General features: G+C 40.1%; 1 protein-coding gene across 1 annotated transcript; it reads left to right on the top strand.

Moving 5' to 3' along the window:
- The first annotated feature begins 2500 nt into the window (after positions 1-2500).
- LOC107754355 (NUAK family SNF1-like kinase 1) lies at positions 2501-19112 on the top strand. The gene is made up of 7 exons (XM_016570773.1): positions 2501-3539; positions 11322-11442; positions 13380-13531; positions 14727-14792; positions 15134-15253; positions 16314-16446; positions 16578-19112. Exons 1-7 carry the CDS (start codon positions 3330-3332, stop codon positions 17615-17617), a joined length of 1842 nt encoding a protein of 613 aa, XP_016426259.1. The 5' UTR covers positions 2501-3329; the 3' UTR covers positions 17618-19112.
- The last annotated feature ends 1098 nt before the right edge of the window (positions 19113-20210 follow it).

Genomic DNA, 20210 nt, shown 5'->3' with positions numbered 1-20210 from the left:
ATCTATCTATCGTACGATCTATCTATCTATCTACCGTATCTCTATCTATCTATCTATCTATCTATCTATCTATCTACCTACCTACCTACCTACCTACCTACCTATCTATCTATCTATCTATCTATCTATCTACCTATCTATCGTCTGTCTGTCTGTCTGTCTATCTACCTACCTACCTTATCTATCTATCTATCTATCTATCTACCTACCTATCTACCTATCTATCTATCTATCTATCTATCGTCTGTCTGTCTATCTACCTACCTTATCTATATCTATCTATCTATCTATCTGTCTACCTACCTACCTACCTACCTACCTATCTATCTATCTATCTATCTATCTATCTATCTATCTATCTATCTATCTACCTATCTATCTATCTATCTATCTATCTATATCTGTCGGTCTGTCTGTCTGTCTGTCTGTAATATTCTATAGGTTTATTTCTGTGTCCTCTTCTTGGCAGCTGTTTCTGTTTTCTGTGTCTGAGGGCAGATTGATCTCTTGTGTCATCATTTGAAATGAGGGATGTGTTTGTGTATCACATTCAGGCTCACACATAAGCACACTCTCGCTGGAGAAGGCAGCTGTCTGACCTATGATCAAACGTTGGTAATATACCATTCTGTTATCTGCGTTTCTCTGTGGTCACCTCAGTCGCTTTCTCTCTCTCACACACACCCCACGTCTCTCTTTGTACTTTGTGGTTTCTGCTGTTTTTAATTTGTTGAGTGTAGGGAATGTTTCTGTGCAGGTTTCTATGGTGAACTTGAAATAGTTGCGGCAAAAACTCTGCCAGATGCCCGAGGGGCTGCAAATACCTGAATGAAACATCTTTAAAAAATCTTTGTTTGATGTCAAAGAGGAAAATAAAATCATAACATATCTAAGGACCAGGGAAATGCTAGCATTTAAATAATTCAGCAGTCCTTTTGTTTGAAATCTTTGTTCCATAATTTTTTCAGTACTGTTAATCACACAGTACAGGTTAGAGAGGGAATCTAGTAAAATTTTAATAAAATACTTTCTATACATTATGAGATCATTATTTTGCTTTTGAAAGGACACGCATATAAAAAAAAAAGCTTTTCAAAATGTCTGAATTGAAAACATTCGGAGAATCAAAGAAACAAATTCTGATTCAAATATTGTTGATTCAAACATTTGGATGATATGAATTAGTTTGTAATATATTAAGAACCATGATGCTCTGGCACTGCTGAGCTGAATAATTGTGACCTACACATGCATTTACACCACTAGGGGGCAGTTTGTCTCCCATGATACCTGATTCCAGGGTGCATCTGAGGCCAAATTTCATCTGAGATGCAAATCTTGGAGCAACACACATGCACACAGTTACTGCTCGAGTCTGAAGTCCGTTGCCCGAACACTCACCACAACACAGGACCGTCCAGATTCCCAGAGATCTCCAGATCAAACAAAGACAAACGGCTCAGTCTGGAGTCTGTTTGACTCAAACTTCCCCAATCAGTGGCTAAATTACACCATGCAGGATCCAAACAGAAGCAAACAAAAGAAAACAAAGCTGATTGGCTGAGGCAGAGTGTGCAGGGTGAGGTTTCAGGCATGTCTGACTGCGTCTGAGCTGCAGGTGATGCATTCTGCAGTCAGAAGAACAACTCAGCTGCATCAGAAGAGTTTAATCTGTACATCTCGGTTTGGTTATTTCAGGTCAGCTAAACTTGACCAAAGTTTACTGGTTTATTTATGAGGGCCATAACCCAGGACATGTGGCAACATTTGGCTCATGAACAAAGCTGGAGGCATGTTTGCCGCTTTAAGTCATGAAATACAATAGAGCTTTGCTTTTAGACCTTTAAATGCTTATTCAAATGAATCTGACTCCATGCTGAACAAATAGCAAAACAGTTTCTATGCAAATTATGGCTGATTTTGCATCAGAGCTCAAGTGCTCCATGCATGCTGATTCAGTTTTATATAAAAAGGCAAGAACTCCCAAAAATCAGTAAATAAGTAAATAAATATATAATGCTGAGAAATAAAAATGTGAAAAATGCAGAGAAATAAAGTGGCAAAAATAAAAAAGTATAGTTTTTATTTATTTAAAATAAATAAATACAGGTTTTGCTTGACTTAAAGTGATTGGAAATAATTTTATTAGAAATAAAACGGTAAAAAAAAAAAAAAAACTTTAAATATTTTACTTTTGATTATTTAAATAAATGTTTATTTTAAAATAAATTAAGGACTGGCTTAACTTAAAGTAAATGGGGCATTAACTGGACATTAATTATAATAAAAAAATAAAGAATAGGTAAAATAAATTTAAAGTATACATGGAATTGATCTTTTTTAAAAACTTTTTAAAATTTTTCATTAAAAAGAAGACATTTTCTGTTACAATTAATGCCCCAGTTACTTTAAGTCAATCCAAGCCTGTATATATATATATATATATATTCAGAGAGAGCGAGAGAGACAGAGTGAGACACACACACACACACCGGCGTGACTCCGCCCCCTTTGTCTTTATTCAGTGTTTCTCAATCTGAAGGAGGACAGAGAGAAAGAATCACAGATCAGGACACCAGGAGGAGAGACGGGCCGAACACACCGAACCATGGCCACAGCAGACACGAGACCGCAGCACATCCTTCCGTCCGATCCCCGCGCAGCCAGCCTCATGTCACGGATCACCTGCACCAGAACCGAGCTGACTGACACCACGGCGGATCCGAGGCTAGAATGAGGGTGATTTACGTCCAGAACGCCGGCGTGGTCGCTGCTTTCTCGACTGAGATTTTCCGCGGTAGATTGAAACAAAGGAATAACGGAGAAATCATGATCGAACGCGCCACGGGAAAGAGAACACGTCATAACGGAGTAGGATACGTCATAATGGTATAGAACGCGTCATAATAGATTAATGCACAATAGATACATTGTCGTTCTAATTGTGAATGATACATTGTAGCAGTTCATAAGTGCCATAAAACCACATGGCACGTGTTCATTAGTTTCTTTTTAATAATATGCCTATTTAGTCCATTCATAGCCCTGGTTTATCGTTCATAATTAGACTGGGATTATTATTTTCTTTTAGATAGCCTACCATAGCCGGTTATAGGTAGAATAGATAGACACCTCATTTAAATATGAGTCATTTTTGACAATCATAAATTAGTTTATATGTTAACATAATAAACCTTTGCATTGTAATTTATTTATTTATTTATATGCTAATTAGCTATATTAATTAGATTTATATTATCAATATTTCAAAGCATTTAGTCAAGATATTTAAACATATAGGGAGGTGTAAAATATCATCCTCCTGCGTGATGGAGACACAAAGACCAGGTGACCCGCCGGGCCCCTCAGTGCTGACGAAAGCCCCTGAGGGCCCCGGTGAGGTCAAACGCAGCAGCTCTGGTGTGAAGAAACATCATCACAAACACAACCTGAAGCATCGCTACGAGCTGCTGGAGACCCTGGGGAGAGGAACCTATGGCAAAGTCAAGAAGGCCATCGAGCGGCATTCTGGAAGAGAGGTAAGAGCTTCAAGCATCTGTTAAATAAATCAATCTAATGTAGTGGTTATATATCAGAACTGCTATCCAGAAGGTTGTAGGTTCAATCCCTGCAAGATACTTGACCTTTAGTTGAAAATTACTGTAGTACTATGGTAACATCTGAAGGAAATGCCATGATACATAGATGTATACTAGTGATTGAACTTCTGAATCAATTAATCTTTTGGTAAATGAATAAAGAACTGGCCTGGATCTTGGGCCGGCTGTAATTTGTCGTTTACAGTGTCAGCTCTGCTATAATAATCTGTTGTTGTGTTTGGCTCATTTCGGTCCATCTCATGGGAATTCCATTTGCTTGTGCAGGAGCAGATGTTTTAAATCTCCTGTAAAGTTGCTCTAATGGCCCCCAATGTAACGCATCATGCTTTAACCAATTGTCCGTCTTGGTTGCAGTTCGGTTCAAAGGTCACTGCTGACCGCTTGCCGTAAATAATGATGCAATCAGCACCATATGTGTTAAAGACCTTGAGTTCTGACCCTCGGGTCACTAATGAACTCTGACCTAGAAATTCTGCTGTGGGCATCTAGGTCAGGTAGGGCTTTAGTGTTCGTTTGTTCATTAATCAAACATACCGGATTCGTTCGGCACACTACGGCACGTGGCTTTGGTTGCTGTTTGACATTGTCCTCTAAATGTCTCAGTCACCACAGAACCTGGAACAGCTGCTAGGAGAAAGAAATCTTTCTGTTCTGCCAAAGTTCCACCAAGAATGAAAATTTGGTCATTTATTCACCTTCATGTCAGTCCAAATCTGTTCAACTCTTTATTCTAGAGTAGCACAAAAGATATCTTTAAAAAAAACGTCTCAGTGTTTTTGGTCCATTCTCTGAAAGTCAGTGGGGTGCAGTTTTGTTAAAAATAGCTAGTTGCTAGTTCTTCACCTTGAGTAGATTTGTTCATTGTTTTGAGAAAAAAACATCAGCATCTGGCTGATTTGACTAGATTGTATCAAGTGATTGATGAACTTGCATCAAAATACAGTATAATTTGATTGGATGTACAGCTTTTGAAGACAAAAAATGCAGGAAGCTAACTATGAATGACTGTATGGTTAGTTATGTTTTGTTATTAGCATTTAGCTTTGTTTTTTACTTGAAAAAAATATCTGCAACCCTTTCTAGCAGTTGAAATGCCCTCCAGTCATGTATATTTCCATGGAAACACTGTTGTTGGTGGCTGTTATGAGCAGGAAGCAGATATATAGCCTTCTTTTAGTTTAATAATTTACAATCCAGGCTATTTCACAACTCATACAGCCATATAAACACACACACACACACACACACACAGGTCTGAGTGTATCGGTGGGCAGTGTGCCATCAGAGTGTTGGCAGGCTGTTGAAGAAAGTATGAGCGCATGCTAACAGACCTAAAAATAAAACGGTGCACACACTACACATACATGTTTTTTCGTTTACCTCAAACTCAGACGCATGGTAAAACATAATTTGTCATGCGTGTTTCTGGGCCCATAAACATAAAGTCACTCAGGAAGACATACGGTGTTGTTTTCTGGCATGGGTTTAGTGTGCTTAGCAGGAATTAGTCAGAAAAACTTTTAACTGGCCGGACGCGCTGTCTGTAAAGAGTTATGAATTTATTTAATACACGAGTTTCACAATTTGAGTTGAATTACTGAAATAAATGAACTTTTCCATGACATTCTAATTTATTGAGATGCACCTGTACATTTCTCAACGTAAAAACTCTCAAAACATTAATGTTTTTGCTTGCATTGTTTACACAGTCATCTGACACATTTCAGAATGCGACAACATGTGAAATCACACTTGCGTACTAAGCAGAGTTCCTGCACTGCATTATTAATAATTGAATTCTGACAAACTTTGCGACACGGCTGCATTCACATAGTTGTGTTGTAATGAATAGCAATTGAATGCAATGTAGAATGCAATGACTCATTTAATCAACCTTGCATATCTAAAAGTGTAATTGCATACTTGCATTGTGTTACGAATTCCGTTCTTATTTTGCAGCGTAACCGTGAGCTTGCGTACCTACATTATACGTTTATAATCACATACTTGCATTATGTTATGAATAGCACTGAATAATGCAACAACGCACTTAATTGACCTTGCATTCCTGCAAACATTTGTGTCGTTGTGTTAATAGTGCTCTCACGATTTTTGGAAATTGCACTTGTGTACTTAGAAGAGTTTGTGTTCACATACTTGCATTTGCATTCCGTTTTTTTAATGCAACGTTTGAAATAGAGCTTGCGTACCTAGAAGCGTTTGCGTTTGCATACTTGGATTGTGTTATGAATAGCTCTGAATAATTCAATAACACACTTAATTAAGCTTGCATACCTACAAACATTTATGTTTTTTCTGCTTAGTTGTGTTAATAGTGTTCAGACACATTTTGAAAATTGCATTTACGTACTCCGAGGCATTTGCCTTTACATACTTGCATACTTGCATTGTGTTATAAATTGCATTGACATTTAGCAAAATGTGCACAACAAAAAGTTTTCACACCTAAAAAGTTCACATATTTGCATAGATTTTATTTCAGGCCTTTCAGTATGTCATTATTGTTTAACCTGTCTCTTTTTATATCCCCAAAAGAATTTTAGGAGACAAAGTTGATAGCTAAATCAAACATAACTGCGATCTCCATTAAATCTCCTGAGATACAAAAGAACAACCTCAGAGCAATAAAATATTCCTCTGGGCCATTATGTTCAACTCATATCATATTTAGTTTAGTTCCTCTAGGTGATGTCCCTTGCTAAACAAACAAACTCTGTTGCTGAACGTAAGGTTCATTCTGCCGTGATAAAGCTTTACTGTTTGTTATCACGTACACAGACAAACAGAAGGTTCTGACTGTTGATATATGCTACAATCCAGAATGGCATATTCCTGACCTCTACCCCTAAGGCACAGATAACCAAAGAAATTGTGTAACATCTTCTTTATGACTTTACCAGCCTCAGATTCACCATAATGACCCAAGCAGACAGAGAGATAGCATGTGTGTGTGAGCTCTCGCACGTATGAGCTCGTGTTTGCATTGCATTTGTGTGAATCTGAATGTACAAACAAGATCGGATGTCCGCATATCGGTCAGCATTCCTTCCACAGTGTGTGATGAATTGGTCACATGTCTGTGTGAGTGTGTGTTTGTACACACTTGTCCGTCTGTGTGTGAAAAGGTCACTGTGACAGTGCGAAAGCAGACAGACATTTGAAAGTCCATCTTGAGCAGGAAATGAAAATGTTGTGGAAAATGAATATCCTGTATGGAGGCCAAAACAGTCTGATAAAGTGTAGTGGGTTTTAACGGATTAGTTCACTTCCGGAATAAAAATTTCCTGATCATTTTCTCACCCCCATGTCATCCAAGATGTTCATGACATTTAGTCGCAAAGAAATTAAGAAAGTTTCCAGAAATTTGTCGCCCCTTTGCAACCCTAATTGCTAGGTGGTTGTTAGGGTTTTGGGTGGTTGATAAGAGGTTGCTAGGGTATTCATACTGATTGCTATGTAGTTGCTAGGGTGCTTGGGTGGTTGCTAGGTCATTACTAAGGTGGTTGTTAGGGTTTTGTGGTAGTTGCTAGGGCATTTAGGGTGGCTGCTAGGTGCCTGCTAGGATGTTTGGGTTGGTTGCTAGGGTTGCTGGGTGGTTACTAGGGTGAATGCTAAGGTTTTGGATGGATAGCATGTTTGGGGTAATTGCTAGATGGTTGCTATGGTTTGTGAGTTATTGATAAGTGGTTGCTAGGGTATTTACGCTGATTGCTGTGTGGTTTCTAGGGTATTCAGTGGTGATTGCTAGATGGATGGTACAGCGCTGTGGGGTGGTTGCTAGGGCATTCAGGGTGATTGCTTGGGCATTTGAGGTTGTTGCTAGGAGGTTGTTAGCATGATTGGGGTGGTTTCTAGATGGTTACCCGGGTGGCTGTTAGGGTTTTGGGCCGATTGCTTGCTAGGGCATTTGTGGTGGTCACTAGTGTGTCCGGGGGGATTGCTAGATGGTACCTTGGCTATTGGGGTGGTTGCTAGAAGGTTACTTGGGTGGTTGTTAGGGGTGTGCGATATATATCTTCTACGATAATATCGTAATTGTTTAAACTAAATAATAGACAAAAAGTTAATATTAATTGACTCACAAGTTAGACACAAGTTCCTGTTTTTGCTCTATTTCATCAACGAAAATAGGTTCAAACAAAGCCACAGCAGAACTGTTTTGCATCTCTGAGCAACACACTACGGTGTTTTGTTACCGAATCAATCAGCCGTTTGACGAATCGGTTGAATGAATGACTCAATGACTCACTCATGCAGTGATTTGCTGCCACCTACTGGCGATTTTAGGTTTATATTTAAAGTATATTTTCCCTTTTTTCCCCAAAATCATTTCAAATATCACAATTGAACGTATTGTTTTTAAAACATCAAAACATTATTTATGCATTTGTAACTGCAGGTTAACTGCATTCATGTCCTGCATTAAACAGTCTTTGTGAATGCATCTAAATGCCACAGAAGCAGATTCTGTGTCACCTCTGCATTGCAAAAAAAAATAATTTTGTTGATAATGATTGATTTGTATTGACTGATTTGGTAACAGCCCTAAAAAGCAATTTTAACTTGTTGGAAAAGTTAATTTCTGTTACTCCTGCAAACTAACCACCACACAGAATACAAATAATATCAAAATCGTTGGGAGTCAGCTGTCCACAGCAGTCCTAAACCTGCCAAAATACCAGCACAATAACACGCACAGCAAAATATCGTCTAATTATCGTTATCGGCAAAATTCCAGAAAATATTGAGATATCATCATTATCGCACACCCATAGTGGTTATTAGGGTTTTGCGTAGTTTTTATGGCATTCAGGATGATTGATAGGCCATTTGAAGTGGCTGCTAGGAGGTTGCTAGGGTGTTTGGGTGGTCTTATGTGGTTACTAGGGTGGTAGTCAGGGTTTTGGGGTAGTTGCTAAGGCATTCCACATAATTGCAAGGGTGTTAGAGGTGGTTTCTAGGGTATCCGGGGTGATTGCTAGATGGTAGCTAGGGTATTTGGGGTGGTTGCTAGGTATTTACTAGGATGGTTGTTAGGGCATTTAGGGTGATTGCTAGATCATTTGAGGTGGTGGCTAGGGCGTTTGAGTTGGTTGCTAGGGTGTCTGGGGTGATTGCTATGTTGCCTGGGGAGATTGCTACATGGTCAAAAAAAGCACATGGTGTCAAAAAAGCATGCCCCCCAATTTTTGTTCATTTTATTTAATAAAAAAGTAGCATACCTCTACACTACAAGTTTAGAGGTATCAATCATGTTACGCAACAAAGTTCAAATCCCTCTCTTTACAACACCATTAATGAAATAGAAAAACTCGTCTGCCTTTTTATTGATGCTGTATTCTGTTCATTTGGCTCGCACACAGATAAGCAAATAAAAAGCTCCGCTGGTCAGAATCCTGTTTCTACCTCTGTGGGAAAGCTGTGATTTTTGTTTTCTTCCTGGAGATTATTTTAAACTCTCGCTCCTGCTGCGTTTGAACAAACTGCAGCATTAGTATTCATGCCGTCTCCAGCGGACCTGGCGGGAGGTGAATACCTTCAGCTGCACATAAATTCATGAGCTCATGGAAAACACTTGCTGATGGCTTTCCAATAAAGAGCAGGGTTTGCCCATTTGGCTTTTAGAGAACGGGCCCTGGTTTCTGGATTTGTTTATGTCTTTTTATTCCACATAATCAGTTCTGAAGCATTCCGCTAGGACTTTCCTTTTATGGATGTAGTCAGTGATTTACCTTCAGCACCTCGGAAACATGTGGTTTTGGTTTCTCTGAGAAAAGCGGCAGTCCGCCTGCTCGCTCGCCATTAATGTGAAGACACGGGCTGTTCTGAGAACTGCGGGCGATGATGAGAATCTACATCGAGGAGCGGATAGACATGTTTTAGGGACAATCGTTGTGGGTATGACATCACAAAACAAAAGGAATTGACAAAGGGCTTCCTCTTTTCCAGCTAAGGTTTGTCATCAGCTCACTCATTGTTCCATTTGTTCTTTAAATGGACCTGTAGCACACGCCTGGGAGGGTGAGATAGGACAGAAATAGACAGGAAATCACTACCCAGATATCATTTCCTCTTTCCTCCCCATGACATCATCCATCAGTCAGTCAATAGGGCATCTCCTCTTTGCCCACATCCTCTCCAGTTCTAGAATGGTCTTTTTTGGAGTTCTAAAACTCCAGTGGAACTGAGTGTGGAACATCATGGCCTTTATTTTTTTACATTATATAAAAATTTATTTATATTTAAACAATACAGAAATCTATTGTTTGATTATTTCCATGAATTTTAGTAATGTGAGTGATGAAAACTTTTTATCTCACAATTCTAACTTTTTTCTCGTAATTACAAGTTTAAATCTCACAATTCGGACTTTTTTCTCAGAATTGCATGACATAAACTCGCGAGATTTAAACTTGTAATTGCGAGTTATAAAGTTAGAATTGCGTGATATAAAGTCACAATTGCGTATTTTAAAGTCAGAATTGCGAGATATAAACTTGCAGTTCTGAGAAATTAAGTCAAAAATAAAAAAGGTAGTTGTGACTTTATCTCACAATTCTGACATTGTTTCTCGCAATTGCAAGTTTATATCTGGCAACTCTGACTTTATAACTCACAATTGTGAGTATATATCTCACAACTGGGCCAATGGGGACAGTCGTGGCATGGTTAGAGATGGACTTGTAACCCAAAGGTCGCGGGATCGAATTTCGGTACCGGCAGGGATTGTAGGTGGGGGGAGTGAATGCACAGAGCTCTCTTCCACTTTCAATACCACGACTGAGGTGAGACCCTTGAGCAAGGCACCAAACCCTCAACTGCTCCCTGGGTGCCGCAGGAAAAATGGCTGCCCACTGCTCCGGGTGTGTGTCCACGGTGTGTGTATGTTCACCACTCACTGCTGTCTGTGTGTGTGTGCACTTGGATGGGTTAAATGCAGAGCACAAATTCCGAGTATGACACCATACTTGGCTGCACATCACGTCACTTTCAGTTTCACTTTCAATTCTGAGAACAATTAAATGAGAATTATGACATGTAAACTCGCAATTGTGGAAAAAAAAGTCAGAATTGTGACATGCAAACTTGCAGTTGCAAGAAAAAAAGTCAGAATTGTGAGATTAAAAGTTTCAATTAGCTTTTTTATTTTTCATTCAGTGGCGGAAATGGGGTTCCATACATACTGGAGCCTGTTCAGGTCATCATGTGATCATATAGAGACATCAGTGCAGTGTCCTCAGGGCCAATGAGAGAGCTTTCATTCCGCTTCCAAACACTGCACCCTCATTTTCCTAAAAAACATCAGGAAAATTACATAGCAGGAGACTGAAAATATGCTCAGCCGTGATGTGTTTATGGGATAATTCTGTGTGTGTGCGTGTGTGTGATGGGATGATTACACCTCTGTCTGAAGAATCTACTCAGGTGTTTTTCTGACATTCAGAAATAGAATGTTTTTGTCAGAGCCGCGGCTAAGTGGTAAGCTGTGGTGCTAATCCTGGCAATGTGAGGTTTACGCTAACTTGAGTAGTTTCCTGTCAAAAAAGTGGCATAAAATTACTAAGATAAATATTTAATTTAGTCACAAATTGACCAAAATTAGCATCTTTTACAAATACTCTGATAAACATTTTTATTCTTTTTGACAAGATTGAAACTGTAAATCTTTCTTCTCTTCAGGTTGCCATCAAGTCCATCAGGAAGGAGAAGATTAAAGATGAACAGGACATGGTTCACATTCGAAGAGAAATCGAGATCATGTCGGCTCTTCGCCACCCACATATCATCTCAATATATGAAGGTATCTATCTATCTATCTATCTATCTATCTATCTATCCATCCATCCATCCATCCATCCATTCAAACTCAGCAATAAATAAAACATACAATTCTAATAAATAATGAATAATCTTTCATTAACTATTGATAGACTTGTGTTGTGAAGGACAGTAAAAGGTTTTTGCTCTATTCATGCAATAACATTCAAATTAAAGTAGATCAGCCTCAGTGAATATGATGCTCCCCATTCCTGACCAGCATGTGTTTCAGTGGTTACGATCTCTGGTGAAATTCTGTGTTGATCATTTCTAAAGACATTTTTGCAGCCGTCTGGTTTGTTCTGCTGATTCTGTGCCACGGCGGGCCTGGCGAGCTCTCGGTGCGCTGACTCGACGTTTTTCCGCTCAAAGTCCGTCTGGGTTTATAGGGCAGTTTATTTTTGAAGAGTTACCGTATTCATCTTTGTTCTGTGTCATGACTTCGCCTGTGTTGTGGTTGGCCCGACTCAAAGAGGGGAGAACACCTCTTTAAATGAGTCTCCGGAGACTCTTTTTTTTCTCGTGTCTGGCTTTGTCTTTCATTGCTCTAATGTCAGAGTGCCTTTCTCTTTTAATTTTGTGCGGTGTTAAATTATGTTTATGGGTTTGGGCTGGTCGTGGAAATTTTTGGATAGAGGAATGAATTGCTTGCGTACCCGTTTAGCTGTGTGAACTTTCCCAGAGGAACATTTTTATTACTCAAAGGTTGCTCACTCATTGCTCACGAGACTTATAGTCACGGATATCAAAAGTTTCTCCATTTATTCTCCTAAAATTCCTCACAAATGAGACAATTGTTGATATACAGTAAGAAAATAAAGCTATAAAATTAGATGAGGAATGTTCAAGCTCATATTGAGATCTCTGACTTTTGATTGCAGACTATTTTGAGGTCTTTTTTTTTTTTCCGGGAGAGACATCTGAGAAGCGGGAGACTTGAGCAAAGTCTCCATTTAGTTGCATTTAACCTCACTGTGATCTAGGAGAAACAATTGAGATGATCTCATTTGGGATGTTCCTTTCCTGCAGGCTGCATATCGCTGTCGAATTTAGCGCTGAGCTCCGATATTTAGCATCACTGTGAGAAGACTCTGATTTACGCTGACACAGTAAATCTGTGTTACGTTAACTTTGTTACCCCTCTTTCTCTCTAAACTGTATTTGCACAATCCCAGAAGGCCTTGCGCTTGCATTCCCTGCTGTTCTGTGGAAAGCTATGGCGGACAGGAGAGATTCTGTAAAAAGATGAGAAGCGATTCTGGACGTGTGACAGGAGCCAGGGGCAGCGCCAAACGCTTGGGTGGGGTGATGTGTATGAGGATTTTTGGGGTTTTGCAGAAACAGCCACTTTCTGCTGCGTCGGACTATAATTTGCTGTGTTTGTTCCTCTGGATTTTTCAGCTTCTCCTGGTCGTTAACGGCTGTGACCTGCTGAACTTTCTGGACTGGCCACTACAAAACAAAGTCTTTTCATTTTTATGCATCCAGTAGTTTTGTACTTGTACTTTTTCATTGTGGGTTGCATTCTGAAGAAACAAGGCGCCACCGTACATTTATTTTTGACTGGACGCCTCCCTGTTGAAGCCTTGGCCTGTGTAATCTAGACATGGGTCACGTTATCCAACTGGTCAATTCCTGAGGCCTACAACTTTATCTAGATCTTCTTTCAACTTTTATTAGAGACGTACTTCCACTTACTTGTGGAACTGCATTATGGATAAAAATACTGGACAATATAACAGCTTTATTGTAAATGATACTGCTAACTACAAACTGAAATAAAACATTTTTATACTAATTTCAATCTGGCATACAGATCATTAAATAACATTCTGAACATATATAAATAAAACATCACGAATAAACATACAAGGTATAAATAAACTGATCAGATTTTCATGATGTTGTTTTGTTCTGTAGTGTTTGAAAATAAGGACAAGATAGTGATTGTCATGGAATACGCCAGTAAAGGTGAACTCTATGACTACATCAGCGAACGCAGACGCCTGACTGAGAGAGAAACCCGACACTTCTTCAGGCAGATCGTCTCTGCTGTGCACTTCTGCCATAAGGTACACACCTCTCTTATCTCTCTTCTTTCCATTCTTTCTATTTCTCAATTCCTTTCTCTTCTCTGAGAGAGCCTCTTGCTTCACAGGGTTTCCCGCAGAGCTGCACGTGCAGTTATTCGATGAAATCAGGCCGTGCAGTGCGAGTCTATTATCTTTGGCTCTTGTCAGATTGGGAGGAATCTTGGAATAGACAACTGATGTGAAACAGCTTTGCATCATGGGTCACACATTTCAGCATTTAGCAGAGCTGTTGATAGAGTAATAAACCACCCATTTGTACAATTCCATGAAGTCTTGTGTATGTGTATAAGGGCTTTTCCAGTTTCTTACAAATGGATTGTTTTCAAGTCTTTTCGATAGAGTTTGAAACCATAATTCAGGATAATTGGGACATTTCCCCAGTCATCTCAATGACAAAAAGTGTCCCAATTTACCTGAATTCACCCTATATTTATAAATGACGTTTCTTTTGTTTTGTCCACCATTTTTGGGTGGATTTTTTTTTGTCACTGAGCTTGTTGCAATGCATTATGGGATTGCATTCAGATACCTACCTACCTAATTGAAAAGCGTACCAAAATGCTGTCTAATTAGTCAGATTACTAGGTTATGAATCATAGCCAGAGTTCCAGATAAGACAGTCCCATTCCCCCACGATGCATTGCTGAGTCAATCAAGGTCCCCGTGGGCTTGCACTGAGTGGGCTGGTTTGCAGCTGAAGATGACGTGATGTCATATATCAGGGCAGGGGAGCTTCCAGACACCAGAGGGGAGGGTAATGAGTCATCATCGCCATGGGCAACCACAATGTGGGGGGATTTTCGGGTGGGGTCGGCCAGACGCCTCAAGAAAGCAGCCTGTCAAACTGGCGATTTATAGTTCATCTGCTAAACACTGTGCATGCTGAACACATGCATCTTTCATGGTCATCAGACATCTGTAACAAACTCTCTCAGATCCTAAACCCCTTGTAACTGGGTTTCCGGGCGTGCTGTAACCCGATTGCTGTGTCTTACTTTAAAGGAAACACAAGGACTAACTGCACAGTCATGTTCCAATCAAAAACTGGTGTCTGAACAGAACTGTAATTACAGAGAGTGTTTGTGGGACAGATGTCAGCGGTTAATAAAGATTTTGTTGGCTATGACAGTATTACCTCAGATCTCTGAAGTGCATTCTGACATTTTCTTTACAGAATGGTGTTGTTCACCGAGACCTGAAACTGGAAAATGTTCTACTGGATGAAAACTGTAACATAAAGGTAAGAATGGTTCTGAAACTGTGGCTACATCTTACTTCACATCCGTGAACTATATAGTATACAACATTAGGATTAGTGCGTCCCACAAAATAGTATATGGAAATGATGCTGTACTGTTTCCAAAAGATTTTCTCCACCTCAGTAGTGTTTAAATACAAGTATGTGAACTTAAAAATTAAGAAATGGTGGGCTTCATTCATGAAACAAAACAAGCAGGATGTTGAAAAATCACTCCTTGTAAAAGTAAACACTTACTCAGTAAAAGTAAAACAGAAAAATAAACTTTTTGTTTAACATTATTTCTCTAAAACCAAACACTGATGTATTTGTTGTTCATTCAGATTGCTGATTTTGGGTTGTCCAACCTGTATCATAAAGACAAGCTCCTCCAGACCTTTTGTGGTAGTCCACTGTACGCATCCCCAGAGATCGTCAACGGCAGACCATACCGTGGTCCAGAGGTGAGGCATGCTCAGATAAAGAAAGCTTTACAAGCTGCTCTTTATGTTGAACTTCTTTCCAGGGTCATAAAAACATGCTGGAATGGTTTACTACAGGCCTGCATGACATGATGCACAGACATAAACCCTTGAGGTTTGCATCATCGTAAATGAAACACCCCACAGTTTCATTATGTTAGCGTGTGAAATCCACTGTGAGCGGCTGTGATGTATCAGAGACAGTCTGTGTGGTTAGTGAAGCCTTATTCTGCTCTTTGATGGGATTATCCTTCCACATACCCCTAGGAACAGGCAAACACACGCCTTGTGCTTCCCTACTGAACATGGAGAGCAGCTGGAGTTTCTTTCTCCAAATATCTCTGATTATACATGTCAAACCTCGGTCAGAGTTGTAAGGTTCTTTAGAGCTTTACATGTGCCGCTCTTGTGGTATATAGCTCAGGGCTTTTCAAAATGTGCTGCAGTTTTCCTCAAGGGTACAGAAAACACTAAAATGTAGAGGATATAATCAAAATAGTCAAACCCTTGCAATCAATGAAAGTCTCCATTTCTTCTCACCCTGGTGACCGCCTTGAGCAAAACAATTACTCTAGTCTATAAGTAATTTCCTGTGAACTGACAACTCAAGAACCTGGAAAACCATCCAGGCTGCTGGGGCGATCTTGAGTTTTCTGGCCTTCATACCTTGCCCTTTCGACCCACCTTCCACAGGACTTACATAACTGACTGCTTAGGGTGGTATGTTGTGTAATAGAACGTCTCAAAACAGATTGATTGCATATAAAGTTGAAGCTGAAAAACAGCCTGAAACCAACAAGAGTGGAAGACTGGTACCGTCTGATGCTGTTTGTGCGTGCTGGAGTGTCCAGTTGCTTTCCAAAAAGTCATGCCATCAATAGATTTGGGCATGAAAGCACAGCCAGCATTAAACATCCAAGTCTTGTCATGTGATTTCTATCCCACCTCCATATGACAGAATATCTGAAGTGTCATTAACAGTTAGCAGTAACTCAATGTTCTTTCAGAGTCAGCTGACATCAATGCCATCCATTATTTGCAGGTGGACAGCTGGGCTTTGGGGGTTTTGCTGTATACGCTGGTCTATGGCAGCATGCCATTCGATGGAGGGGACCACAAAAATCTCATTTGGCAAATCAGCAACGGAGAGTATCGAGAACCATCCCAGTCATCAGGTACTGGTCTTGCATGAACTCTTAGACAAAGTTCAGAATGCCTTTTGTATAGAAAAATGTGTACCGATGTATGCAGGTAAATGTGTCTCTTGATCATGATAAACAAGAAGCTTGCTTGGTCTTTTGTTTAGATGCTCGTGGTCTTATCCGCTGGATGCTGATGGTCAACCCCGAGCGGCGGGCCACAGTGGAAGACATCGCCAATCACTGGTGGGTAAACTGGGGATGGAAAACCAGTGTGTGTGACTGTGAATCGCAAAGGGATGCTGGCTCACCCATGCTGGCTCGTCTCATTGACTGGCAGAACCGGACCGAGCCTCGACCCACTAAAGCCATCCGGTCCGAGCCATTCCTGCTTGTCCGTCAACGGCCCAAAAAGTCTAAGAAAGAGAATGATGACGATGTGTCTCACTGTAATGGAGATGACAGCCTGGGCCTCAAGAGACCAAAGGGCATCCTGAAGACAAGAATCTCTGAAGAGCAACGCTCTCCAAGTCTGGAAGAAATAGAATCCAGTGTGGGAACCCCAGAGAAGGAATCCGGGCCTGAAGATGAAGAGGGCGAGGAGGAGCAGGGGCTAACAGGCAACTCTCCTACCAAAGCGGTCTCTATCCTTCCGAAGAAGGGAATCCTAAAGAACAACCAACAACGGGAATCAGGGTACTATTCTTCCCCAGAGCGCAGCGAGTCCTCTGACCTGCTAGGTGGCAACATTACACCTCTTGCCGCCAGCTCACCACCAAAGCGAGCGGTTGGTAGGAAGGGCATTTTGAAGCACAACGGGAAATATTCTACATACAGTGGTGCTCCTCCTTTGAGTGTCCTTGGGGAACCTGCACCTGGCGATTCTGGTTTATCCCGCAGTCAGAGTCGCCCATCTAGTATTGTAAGGGAGGATAGGGACACCATCACCAACAGTTCCTTCAGTGGCACTGACTGGCCCCCACCCGGTGCCCGCCCCAACATCAGAGGCTGTGTGTCTGCAGAAAACCTTCTCCAGCTGGCCAACTTCAAAGGTCTCCAGGCAGCTCCTCCCCTACATAGTGGGAAATTCAGCCGAGGAACGCGGGGCTCTCCGGGGGATAACAGCAGCTTCTCTCTACTAGGAGATCTTGATGATATGACTCAGGTGTACCAACAAGCCCTGGACATCAGCAACAACCTGTCATAGGGATGGGGGCCAGTTGAGAGGGGCCTAGAAAGAAAGAAGGTGGAGCAAGTGGAAGATGTTTGTTCGGCATGTTGTTGACGACCAGTGCAAAACTGGGATTCTATGAATGTGAGTCCTTTTTCAATGGGATGATATTGGAGGTTGTACACAACCAAACCTTAACTCCTAACCCTTAACCCTAATCCTACCCTATTTTACTTGACCTTTACTCAACCCAATCTTATACACAGTTAAAATTTGTATCAAATACAACTATAGGAACTATAGCCTAGGGGGATTTAAGGGTTTGAAGTAAGTAAAATTTAAGTTGGTACTCTGGGACATTATCCCCCTACAGGCAAGGAATGATATTAAATGTTTACATATTAAGTATAAGGTGAGTTAGCATCACAGTATGGCATCATGTAACAGCAGCCTTGATTAAACAAAAATAAGAGCCAACCTGAGTTTATCAAGCACCTTAAAACTCTCACAGAGCCGTTTGTGATATTTACTTCCAAAAAAAGAAACCAGGGTCTTGCTCCAAATGAACTGTTGTTGTGTATTATTTATTAATATTTTTTTGTAGATTTAGTGATACAAAACTGGTGTGGTCTGGCAGTACTGGAAGAATAAGAAACTGAAATCTCTCGTTGTCCTTGGTTGGAACTGACATATATAATTGTTATTTTTCTTTCTTGGTTATTGTAATATGACATTTAAACTGCATATGTAATGATCAAACTCGTATTGATCCTATGAGTCGAAGCATATATATGGATTTATAGAAGTGCCTTTTTGTTTGTTTGTTTTTAATTTTTTAATTCATATTAAATTATGTATGTCATTTCCTTAAGGTGGAGAGAGATGCCAGAGGAAGCTGTCATCAGATGAACAGCGTATTATTGTTTTTATTTTATTATTTTATTTTTTAGTTTGTATCGAATGCTTAGAAGAGCCCCAGGACCTCTGAGCACAAAGCCTACCCTACAGAACTACCTGACTTCAAGGTTAAATTTGCCCCACTTCTGCCGAGAGGCTAGTGCTTTACAGTGCATTATTCAAGAAGAAGAATGGTCAGTCCATGAACACCTTGAAAGGGAGTTTATTTTCAGAACTCGCTGGGTAATTCAAGGTGCCAGCATGCTGGATTGGTTGTTTCTGATTGAGTCCTGACAGGAACATGTGTGCATGCACCATGTGTTTCTCTAGAATGGTACTCTTGTGGTTTCTTGATTGGGTTAGCTGACTGTTTAGAGTTCTGGACACCTTCACATTAACAAGGTTTAACTCAAGGTAGAAATGTCAGACACAATCTCAACTCCAAAGAATGTTCAGGCCGAGACAAGCTTGTTTGACTATTTCCAAAGGTTTTGGACTGTAGGAACATTGTCTCTCCTGATGTTTATGTGTTGATGCTTAGGGATTATAATTGCTTAGCTTTAAGAATAATGGATTATTGGTTCTCTGTTGAACTTTGATGCCCAAATCACTCCCGCTAGAGCTAAAAAAAAAACAAGTAGACCAATTTGTTTCAAAGCCGTGATGAGGCAGCAAATTCCAAAGGCTCTTTAGAGGCATGTTTGGACTAGATCTTGTGAGCTTGCCTGTGTCATAGGTTTAATGGGACAGAAGCTTTATTGTTTCAGAATCTTTAGTCCTTTGTTTGTTGTCTACCTGCAGAATTTCAAGTGCAATTTTAGTTTTTTAAGGCTGTTGTCTAAATGTTTTTAGAAGGTAAGTGTGAAGTAGCTGTAGTAGAAAGAGAGGTATTTACCAAGGTATGTTCATGAAAGCATTTTATGGATGGAAGACACTTTTCCAGTAAGAGGGACACATAGAATTATTCACTGGAAAGGATGATGTAGCTTTTTATTTTGCTGCATGTGAAGAAAGACTAGTGCAAGTGTAGAAATAGTGAGATGAAGAAAGTAGATGAAAGGATAAGGCAAGTATTTTGTACCAAAGAAGGCGCTTATGAGTAAAGAGACGCTAAGTTAGCTAATTGGCTATTAGCATTAATAGAAAAATTCATTTTGCACCAAAAATTTCAACAGAAACAGATCATGGGAGGCATTTTGTTCAAAGGTGGTCCTGGGAAGATATTATAGACACACCTAATGTGTATCGTATCATACTGCATTTCTGTATTGCATTGTATTGTCAACTGGATTCAGTGATCAAATTATACTATGTTAGTATTTTTATGTTATTGCGCTTCTGTTTTTGATTCTCCAAAATATTATTATTGATTTACCTTACAGAAGAACGTTGTGCGTATAATCAACGATCTTTCCTGGTCTCTACAGGTTTTTAGTGCAGACATGCAGTGCTAATGCTAATGCCTAGCATTTGCATAAACAGACGATCAATCACAACTACTGCAGTTTCATCAGGGTCATTTGATGTGTGTCAGAAATCTCAAAAGCCGCCTCACAGATCTGACCCAATATTTGGTGTCACGATATTCACTATCAACCTTATTTGTCTTAATACTTTAAGACGAAGTTGAGCATCCACCCAAATGTGCCATTGCTAACCATAGTGCCATCGTAACAGAGATTAAGAGAGGCGGCCATTGCGAATCAAATTCAAACATGCTTTCAGCCAAACT

This window comes from Sinocyclocheilus rhinocerous, unplaced genomic scaffold, assembly GCF_001515625.1.
Source record: "Sinocyclocheilus rhinocerous isolate Xijiao unplaced genomic scaffold, SAMN03320098_v1.1 scaffold561, whole genome shotgun sequence".
Taxonomy (NCBI): Eukaryota; Metazoa; Chordata; class Actinopteri; order Cypriniformes; family Cyprinidae; genus Sinocyclocheilus; species Sinocyclocheilus rhinocerous.
This window is presented reverse-complemented; position numbering and strand designations above follow the sequence as displayed.